Source organism: Triticum aestivum, chromosome 1A, assembly GCF_018294505.1.
Source record: "Triticum aestivum cultivar Chinese Spring chromosome 1A, IWGSC CS RefSeq v2.1, whole genome shotgun sequence".
Lineage (NCBI taxonomy): Eukaryota > Viridiplantae > Streptophyta > Magnoliopsida > Poales > Poaceae > Triticum > Triticum aestivum.
In genome coordinates, this window is record NC_057794.1 from 420403075 (window position 1) to 420413538 (window position 10464).

At 48.8% G+C, this 10464-nt stretch overlaps 1 protein-coding gene across 1 annotated transcript; it reads left to right on the forward strand.

The window, feature by feature from the left end:
* Positions 1-759: 759 nt before the first annotated feature.
* LOC123187123 (gelsolin-related protein of 125 kDa-like) lies at positions 760-8074 on the forward strand. Its single transcript, XM_044598928.1, has 2 exons — positions 760-1367; positions 7929-8074. Exons 1-2 carry the CDS (start codon positions 863-865, stop codon positions 8072-8074), a joined length of 651 nt encoding a protein of 216 aa, XP_044454863.1. The 5' UTR covers positions 760-862.
* The last annotated feature ends 2390 nt before the right edge of the window (positions 8075-10464 follow it).

Genomic DNA, 10464 nt, shown 5'->3' on the forward strand with positions numbered 1-10464 from the left:
AAAAAAATGTCATTAATTAATAATTACTTCCTTCATAAATTAATATAAAAACGTTCACATCACTATTTTATTGAGGGAGTACTCGCTCCTTGCTGAGGACACTAATCACCGGAGTGCATAGACCAGTTTAACTTTGAGGACTGTGTATATATAACTTGGAAAAGATATGTTTGCCACGGAGGCTACCAATGGTTAGTATAATTGTTCTTATCAGAGGAGAAACAAAATCAGAAAAGTTTATGCATGGATGTAGTCAATTGGGACAATCAATCGTTGGGATGCACTATTACTTTGTTGCCACGAACACAAGCTTTGCTTCTTGTCTTGTTTAAACACGTCCAATCGTCTGTCCTGGCCACTTGCCGGCCAATGAAGTTCAATCGCCGGGGAACAATAAACATTCGAGAAAACGCAAACGACAAGCTGGTGGCAACTAAACCAACAGAATTCCGGCGAGCTGGCCGGCGGAGTTTCTCTAGGGCAAACGGCAGGTTGTCACCTGTCAGCCGTTACAAAACTAGGCTGGAAATGTTATCAAAATCAAAATATAGAACCCAACTCAGACAAAAAGAAGGCTTCTGGTTTGGACATCATGGCCTCCTGAACCTGTCGTGCCCCTTCGTGCTCCGGGCTTGACTTTTCTTTCCCGTGCATGAAACGCAGCAGCCACGCACGCACGTAGAAGGTCGTGGGGGCGGAGGGCGATATAAAACCGGACCTGCCGCCGCGGCTTCTCCTCGCCTCCACAGCTCCACTGACCCTTCCCTGGAGCTCGACCGCCCGACGGTTCCTCTGCTCCCTCTTTGCTGCTTTCTCTCCTCACCTCCTCCCTCCGCCGTCGGCGTCGCCAGCGCCGGGCGCCATGGGTTGCGGTGGCTCCAAAGAGGACGTGGCCACCGGCAACACCGCCGCCAACGGCGCCGGCAAGCTCTTCCGGAGGAAGTCCACCATGTCCGCCAGCCACCGCTCCTCCCACGCGCCCTCCCCCTCCTCGTCCGACGACACCTCCGTCGCCGTCAAGGACGTCGCCAAGGAGCCGTCGGCCGGCGAGACCAAGGGCGACGTCGTCGAGGTGGCGTCGGACGAGAAGCCCGTCGCCGTCGTCGAGGATAAGGAGGAGGAGGCGGTGGCGGTCAAGAAGGATGTCACCGGTGACGAAGTTTCTGCCACGGTGGACGAGGCGGCGCAACCTCCTTTGAAGGAGGAGGGCGGGCTGCCGAAATCCAACATGGCCGATGAGGCGCCGGTGGTGGAGGAGGCTAAGGTCGATGAGGCGAAGGAAGCAGTAGTAGCACTCATCAAGGAGGAGACCAGACCCGAGGAGACCAAGGAGGAAGAGACGTCTCCTGCTTCCACAAACGATCGTGGTACGTCTCGCACTAATTTGAATTTAGCATCTATACAAATCGTGATTTAAGCAAAGTTAACGACTTTTTTTACACTAAGTTAACGATACTTTTTTTTGCGAAATAAGTTAACGACACTTGTGCAACAAGTGAATGTATTTTTTGTTTCTCTAGTCGTTTGATATTTGTGATTTTTGTAACTCAAAGGTCACCTCGGTGGAATACACTTTAGAAAGCCTCAAACAACCAAGATGTTGCAACTTTCAGTTTCTTTTTTGGAACGGGTTTTATCCCCTCTAATTTTTTTTCTTAGACATAATTTTATCTTTTCCACTTGTAGTTGTCCGACTTTTTTTTTTGTGGTGAATAAACTTGCATTACTCAATCAATAAGTCCTTACAATCAAGAGATACTATCTCCATCACCTCATCTGGGCCAGCCCCTAACCAGGTCATGGTCCTGCCCTGCAGTCTAGCAAACGAAGCTAAAGCATCACTAGCCTTATTCTGAGCCCTAGCTATATGAATAATACGAGATTGTCTAAGCGACAATAGGTACTTTATTTCCTTTACAATGGAAGCATAGAGAGAGCGGTCGACTACTTCACATGCGATCATGGTCACAGCTTCAAGGGAATCCATTTCCACCATTATCGGAAGATTGCTGCGATGGAGGGCAAGTGAGAGACCTTCCATGCAAGCGCAGAGCTCCGCCTCCAAAGCATCTCTACAGGAGTACAGGACCCTGCACGCCGAGAAATTAACATCCCCGTTATGATCTCGTAGGATCATTCCAGCCCCCGCGTTACCAGCACTGAACGCCCCATCGGTATTGAGTTTACTCCATCCCATCTGTGGAGCCTTCCATGTTTTCTCCTCAGGAACCCAACGGACACCCACAGATTGCATCGGTCTCTCATAGACAATTGGGGATTTGCCTTTCGCTGGATCTGCTTGTGGATGAAGTTTGGTTCCAATCAGGGTATCGACATAGCTGCGTAAGAACCGAACAGATGCCTCCATGGGTGGTGCAGGCTTGCTATGTACCACTTCATTCCGCACATACCAACTTCTCCAGAATGTCATCAAGACCATCATTTGTCCTACATCATTCAGCGGCTCCAGAACATGAAACAGCCATTCCTTCCCATTATTTCTGATGGAGTCTATCTCTGGGATCCACCATACTTTGGCCATAGCAAGATACAGGTCTCGGCCAGATTGACATTTGACGAAGGTATGGAAATTATCTTCTTCCTCCATTCCACAAACCTGACACATGCTCGTGATCTCTAGTCCGATTTTGTGTTTCCTTTGCCAAGTAGGGAGTGAATTCGTGATTAATCTCCAATCAAAGTTGCGGACCGTTGGCGGCGCCCAGCTTTTCCAAACATAGTCCCAACACTTTCTGTGGCCTGAAGGTGACGAACTGGAAGAAACACTCGTGGCCCTGTGCTCTTCTTCAAAGGCCAGATTGTAAGCCGATTTTACCGTAAACACACCATGCTTACCTGGTCCCCATGCTATGACATCATCCTCCAGTCTCGGAGATGGTCTGATTTTTGCGATCTCTTGTATGTCCGCACTGACAAAGTACTCATTCAGCAGATCAAAATTCCATGCACCGTTCTGATCTAACAGTTCAGACACGAAACGAATGCGACACCTTCCTTGTGGGGAGATCAGTTTATAAGAAAAGGGCCTGGGGATCCAGTTATCCCTCCAGACACGTATACTCCTCCCATTGCCCACTCTCCAAACTAACCCCTTCTTCAGAAGCTCCAGGCCATAACTGATAGCTTGCCATGATGATGACGCATTACCCGTGAAAACTGTGTCATCCAGCCTGCCCCGCGGATAATATCTCGCTTTCAGAACTTGAGCACACAAACTTTCAGGATTAGTTATAAGTCTCCATGCTTGGCGCGCTAGCAAGGCTTGATTAAACATCCAAAAATCTCGGAAACCCACACCTCCCTTCGCCTTAGGTTGCATCAATAAATCCCACCTGCGCCAATGCACTTTTCTTTTGCCTTTTGCCGAACCCCAATAAAAATTTCTTACCATGCGAGTCAGATCATCGCATACTGAAAAAGGCACTTTGAAAACACCCATTATGTATGTAGGCAATGCCTGAGCTACAGACTTTATCAATACTTCACGCCCCGGCTTTGCCAGTTGACCGTCCCCCCATTGTATCAAGCGTTTAGTCAGCCGTGTCTGCAGGTTTTGGAAGCGGCCTTTGGACATCCTCCCCTCCGGTGTCAGTAACCCCAGGTACTTGTCCTCAAAAAACTGGCTAGTAACCAATAACGCTGCTCTAACTTCCTCCTGGATTATACTTGGGCATGCATCTCCAAAGAGTATGGAACACTTATCATAGTTAAGGCTCTGTCCCGTAGCCGCGCCATAAACATCCAATAATGATTTAATCTTTTCCGCCTGGACTTTAGAAGCCTCAAAAAACAGAAGAGTATCATCCGCGAATAGCAAGTGTGATATACCTGGCGCTCCTCTACACACTTTCACTGGAGTAATATCTCCCGACTCAACATTCTTCCTCAGAAGAGAGGAAAGTCCATCTGCCACTAGCAAAAATAAGAATGGCGATAAGGGGTCTCCTTGCCGAAGCCCACGCGAGGGTGCAAACGACTCCAAGAGGGTTCCATTGAAATTCACCGAGTATCTCACCGACGTGACACAAACCATAATCCAGTCAACCCATCGCTGAGAAAAACCCATCTTTTGCATCACTTGCCTCAAGAAGACCCAATCAACCCTGTCATAGGCCTTAGACAGATCTAGCTTGTACGTGCAAAAGCTCTTTGTTGGATCCTTCTCTTGTTTGGTATAGTGGATGCACTCAAAGGCCACAAGAGCATTATCCGTGATCAACCTACCAGGAATAAAGGCACTTTGCTCTGGTGAAATAAGATCATCCAGTAAGGGTCTCAACCTATTAACCAAACACTTCGATATAACTTTGTAGATAACGTTGCAAAGGCTTATAGGTCTGTAGTCCGATATCTTGGTAGGATTTGTGATTTTGGGAATGAGCACGATGGATGTAGAATTGACCCCCTCCGGCATAACTCCTGTGTGGAAAAAGTCCTTGACTGCCTTCAACACCCCATCCTTAAGCGTGCTCCAATTGCGCTGAAAGAATCTAGCCGGGAGGCCATCTGGACCCGGCGCCTTAAGCGGGCCAATCTGAAACAGCGCATCCGCTATCTCCTTATCCGGAAAATCCTCACACAGCTTGACATTATCAGCAGCCGAAACCCTTTCATCCAACAAATCCAAAACTGGTGAAGCATCAAGAGAATTATCAGCCGAAAAAATATTATGGAAATAATCATTTGTTAACGTTTCCAAAGTAGCAAGATCAGAATGTACAACTCCAATACTGTCAGTGAGCTCTCGTATCTTGTTTTTCCTCGCCCTCCACACAGCTTTACTCTGGAAATACTTGGTATTACGGTCGCCTTCTTTCAACCAAGTTATTCTTGATCTCTGGAGCCAAAGCATTTCTTCTTGGTAAAGTAGCTCATTCATCTTATCTGTAATCCTTCTTATCTCCTGTCTATCCGCATTCATGTGCATGAGTTCATCCAGCTGAGAACGGGCCTTTGCGAGCTCCCGAGTTACATTACCAAACTTCCTACTCCACTTCCCCAAGGTTGCCATTGTTTTTGATAGTGCCTCTCGGAGTTGTGCCAGATTCTCCACATTGCCTATCTCCTCCCACGCCTCTTTGATGACCTCAGGTAGCGCCTCATCTCTCTCCCAAAAAAGCTCGTAACGTCTCTGCTTCACTCTCGACGGTCCTTGATCAGGAGCTGTTTTCAACACCACCACCACATGATCTGAGCACGGCGATGGTACATGGAGCACAGACGTGAATGCAAACAAGTTCCTCCATTCATTCGTAGCCACTGCCCTGTCCAGGCGCACTTGAACATTACTTGCCCCTCCTCTCTTGTTATCATATGTGAATGGAATCCCCACAAAGCCCAAATCAACAAGGCCACAGACTTCCAAAGTATCTCTGAATGCAATCATCTGCGGCTCGGCCCTGGGGACAGAAGACATATGTTCATAGCTCCACATTGCCTCGTTGAAATCACCCACCACAAGCCACGGTGCATCATTTGTATTCTTCAAACGCTGCAGCTTCTCCCACATTAGGTGCCGGTTCTCAACTCTAGGTTCACCATACACGCATGTAATCCTCCATTGGGTTGCTCCCTCCGCCACTCGCACTAGGGCATCAATATATCGTTCCTCCTTGTCGAGTATTTCCACTTCATACGCCTCATGCCAAAACAAAGCAAGTCCACCACTCAAACCATTACTATCAACACCCGTAAAACCCTTCAGTCCAATCCGACGACAGATCCTCCTCATCTTATCTGCTTTTTGCCTCGTCTCACACAAAAAGACCAAGTTGGGGGAATGCGACTGTGAGATTGTCGCCAGCTCACGAACTGTCCGGGTATTCCCCCCTCCCCGACAGTTCCAACTTATGACATTCATTGGCCCCGGCGGCCCTCCGTCGCGGAGGCCGCCATGGACGCCACATCCATTTCCATATTTTCATCATCGGCACCTGGCTTTCTTCTCTTAGCAATTGGCACTTTCCCAGGAGTGGTAACAGAACCACCCTCTACCACCTCCGATGTAGATCCTCCCTCTAGCAACAGGACTGTGCTCGAGACTTTGCCTGCTAAGTTTGGTACCGGTTGCCCTCGAACGCCCACTGTGCCATCGCTGTTAATCAACCGTTTACGGGCTGCACGTAAATCCTCCTCCATGCCAGCATACTCCTGATTTCCCCTTCCAACTCCTCCTGTTTCCGGGGATGGACCAACACCCCCACGGCCCCCGCTATTCATTGCGGCTCTCCCTCTGTTACCCATGCCTCCCCTACTTCCAGATCCTCCTCCAAACCCTCTTGCAGCTCCCCCTCTTCCTCTACCCCCCGCACCCCCGCTTCACCACCTCCCCTGTGTCCCTTCCCTGCAGTCCCCATAGGTTGTTCATTACTCCAATGTAGCCAGTCTCCCCACTCACACTCTGTTGGATCATGCACTCCATCTCCACATTCTTCCACCACATGCCCCATGCGCCCACAGAAGAAGCAAAAATCCGGTAGCTTCTCATAACTCACCGGGTATCGTTTGTACTCCTTCAATGTAATCGGGACAAATCTCACCAAGGGTTTATGAACGTCCACAAACACCCTAACTCTTAAAAAGCTCGAAGGGTTGATCCTTCCTTCGTTGACAGCCACCGTAAAGGGTGGCAAGCCCACCTTCTTCGCAACCTTCTCCGCCAATTCCTTCTTCCTCGTTAACCCATCCGGCAATCCTTTTATTCTAGCCCATAATGGATACATGTCTAGGGCGTATTCAGCAACGTTTGTGAATCCATCATACTCAACGATGACAACCGGATCTCTCCTGAATTGCCATGGCCCTCCTTCCATCACCCTCTTCCAATCCCCCAAGCAATGGCACTGTGCTAGGAACAAATTAGGCCCTTTGATATTGAAGGTGACTCCTTGTGCACACGACCATGCGTTCCTCAAAGAGTTTAGCAGCGCCGCATGGCTAAACGGCCGCATAGTATGAACCCTAAACAGACATAACCATCTCACCTCCTTGATTAGATCATCTACTTCACCCGAGAGGTCTAAATCTTCCTCCTCTTCTCCATACAGCTTCAGCCCTTCGAACGCATCCTCCAGCTCTGGGTCATGGCCAATATTGTCCCAATCCTCTTCGATCTCACGGCCTGGATCCACCTCCTCCTCTTCTCTCCTCACATCATCGCCTTTACCCGTGGTAGTGTTACTTGACGCCGGTACATCACCGCTGATCCCTTCTACCTCTCCCTTCCCATCTGCAAACCCTAACCCTACCCGCCCTTCCTTCGTTCCCCTCAGATCCTCCGTCGAGGTCGGCTTCGCCATGGTGTTGAGCGGTCGTACGTGTAGTCCCTAGGCCTCACGATCGCCGGGTAGGGACCAAGCAATCGAAGGTAGGGTTTAGTGGTGGACTCCGGCGTCGCCGCCAGAGGAACGGTTGGACTCTAGGTAAACCCTAGAGGAAAGAACGTTGTAGTTGTCCGACTTCACAAACCCCTTAAGTTTATTTTGGCCTATATAAATTCACATTGTGTCATATACTGAGTGAGAACAACTTGGGAATGAGAATGGTTGTTCGTCCATCCGAACTCGCAGGGCCAATTTTTGACCCAAAAGGAGTTTTATAGATTTTTATTCTGGAACCTAGATTTTTTCTATAAAGGCTTCCGTAGAAATAAGTTGGATGCAGTTCCAACAGAGAACTTTCATTGAGCTAGTCCAGCCTTATGGATTCTCTCTTTGTTTCTATGCCGTCTATATTATACTACTTAAATAAAATAAGTTTCTTCGCCTTCATTTGTGGTGCAATGAAAAATTCAGTGTCATATATTAATTGTTTCGAAATATCTCTAGTACTCAACGTGACATGATATTTACCATTTGTGTTTCCGGATCTCTGCTTTAATGCATTAAAAATTTCTTTCGTGGAGACAGTAAGAAGGTGTAAACATGTGTGCTATTTGCGGGAGAATCGGCCGGGCAGAGCACCACAAAATCACATGGAGGCCAACCCCATTGACGAACAGAAGGTAAAGGATAATGCGCCCCCCGTGCCGGAGCCGTTGTCGTCGTCGTCGTAGAATAGCGCATCTGCTTCTATTGCCCCAAGCAAATCGACGACGAACTAACCGAGTGAAGGCGGGAAGGCACGGACGTTGCAAGCAGGCATGCGTGGACACATAGGGCGTGTTTGGTTGCAGTAGTGAATAATACCTGCATTGCATACACATCTCAACCCAGCCTGGCTCTGGAAAAACAGTCTCATATGCGACATCTGCGAGTTGTTTGGTTGCGTGCATTAGGGGATCAACTTTGACAGTTTGTTTGGTTGCCTGCATGGGGTATGATTAAGAGCTAGCACTTGCACTTAGCACACAGGGTTAAGAGCTAGCAGAGGAAGGGGGAGAAGAAATGCAGTGTGCGTCGAACCATGGTGACTGCGGTGGATAGTGGCCGTGGCGCCCTGTCCGACATGACGAGCATGGAGTCGTGGGCGAGCGACCCCGTCAGCGGCACGGCGAGCGACACCGTCGGCGAACTAGTTGCGGTGCTCGTGCAAAGACAGTGGACAGAGGAGGAGAATGCAGTGCTCGTGCCATGGTATCGTCCGTTCCGTAGGACGAGAGAGGAGGCCGAGATGATCAACGTCGGAAACGACTCCAGTGTAGTGGGACGAGAGAGAGGAGGCCAAGATGATCGACCTCGTCGGCGGCGCAACGAACTGCAGTGTGCGTGCCATTGCAGCGTCAGTGCAGTAGGAGGACAACGGAGAGTAGGCCGACATGAGCGACGCCGGAAACGGCTCTACTGTAGTAGGACGCGGGCAAGGAGATCAAGGGGAAGGGCGTCGGCGTTGAGAGGGACAAATAGAAGGGCTTTGAGCAAAGGACAGAAGAGCTCGACATGACGGCGTCAGTGCAGTACACTGCTGCTCAAGAAGAGATGAAGCTACGATCGTCGAAATCAAAAATTTACAACATGAATGTTGTGAGGAACTATGAGATTAGGCTGCTGGTCAAAGGAAATTACAAACGATCGATCGTGCGTGATGAATCTGACAAAATTCGTCTAGAATAGTTCCAAACGAAAAGACGAAATTAAGAATTTACGGCCGATGAAACTACGAACCGATCGCCTGAATGGAACTGTAGCATCAAGGTGCATCTTTTTCGTGTAGAGCTTACCTTGAACCGAAGCACCGTTGTGTAGATCAGAAAGAGAAGATTAGATAGGAGCTTACTGGAGGTTGAAGAAGACCTCAGGTAATCACCTCGCATCCCTCTCGTCTTCACTCTTGCAGGCCCACTCGCTTGCGCTCGGCTCGGCCTGTGTGACACCCTCACTTTGATCGTACACTAATCATACACGCAAATGTGTAGGATCAAGATCAAGGACTCACGGGAAGATATCACAACACAACTATAGACACAAATTAAAATAATACAAGCTTTATATTACAAGTCAGGGCCCTCGAGGGCTTGAATACATAAGCTCGAAAACACAAGAGTCAGCGAAAGCAATAATATCTGAGTATAGACATAAGTTAGACAAGTTTGCCTTAAAAAAGCTAGCACAAAAGCAACAACGATCGAAAAGGCGAGGCCTCCTGCCTGGGAGCCTCCTAACTACTCCTAGTCGTCTGCGGTCTTCACGTAATAGTAGGCATCCTTCGGGTAGTAGTAGTCATCAGTGGCGTTGTCTGGCTCCTGGGATCCGTCATCTGGTCGCAACAATCGGGTATGGGAAAAAAGTGGTAGCAAAGCATCCATGAGTACTCATCCAAAGTACTTGCAATACTTACATTAGATCTAAACTAAGTATGCATCTGTATCAAAGAAAATGGGTTGTATCTGTGGACTAAACTGCAGAATGCCAGAAGGGAAGGGGAAAGCCTAGCCTATCGAAGACTAACATCTTCTGGAAACCACCATCTTGCAGCAACAGGAGGGAGTAGAGTAGTATAAAGTAAAGTAGCAGTAATGTTATCAACCTCGGCCAGAGATCCTTTCTCGACTCCCTGTGAGAAAGCAATCCCAGAGCCATACTATCCAAGTGTCAACACGTTTCGAATCTCATCACCATCCAGTTCTCAGCACAAGTATCCAGTTCTAGTTGTATCGATCGAGATACAACTCCAAGTGTCCGTTACCGTAGGATAGGCTATCGATAGATGTTTTCTTCCCTGTAGGGGTGCACCAACTTACCCACCATGCTAGATTAACTCCGACCGGACACACTTTTCTGGGTCATGCCCGGCCTCGGCCAAACAATATGCCGCAACCCGACCTATGCTTAATAGAGAGGCCAGCACGCCGGACTAAACCTATGCCCCCAGGGGTCATGGGCCATCTCCCCGGGAACTCCTGCACGTTGCGTACGCGGCCGGTGAGTAGGCCTAGCTACCTCCTTCAATAAGGTAGGTGCTTACCAGTCCAACCTGGCGTGCGCCGCTCAGTCGCTAACGTCTATT

Excerpts from the sequence above, each read along its gene's own strand:
- LOC123187123 (XM_044598928.1), top strand. The coding sequence starts at position 863 with ATGGGTTGCGGTGGCTCCAAAGAGGACGTGGCCACCGGCAACACCGCC. Across the intron at positions 1,368-7,928 it reads TGCTTCCACAAACGATCGTG|TAAGAAGGTGTAAACATGTG; the intron begins GTACGTCTCGCA and ends TCGTGGAGACAG.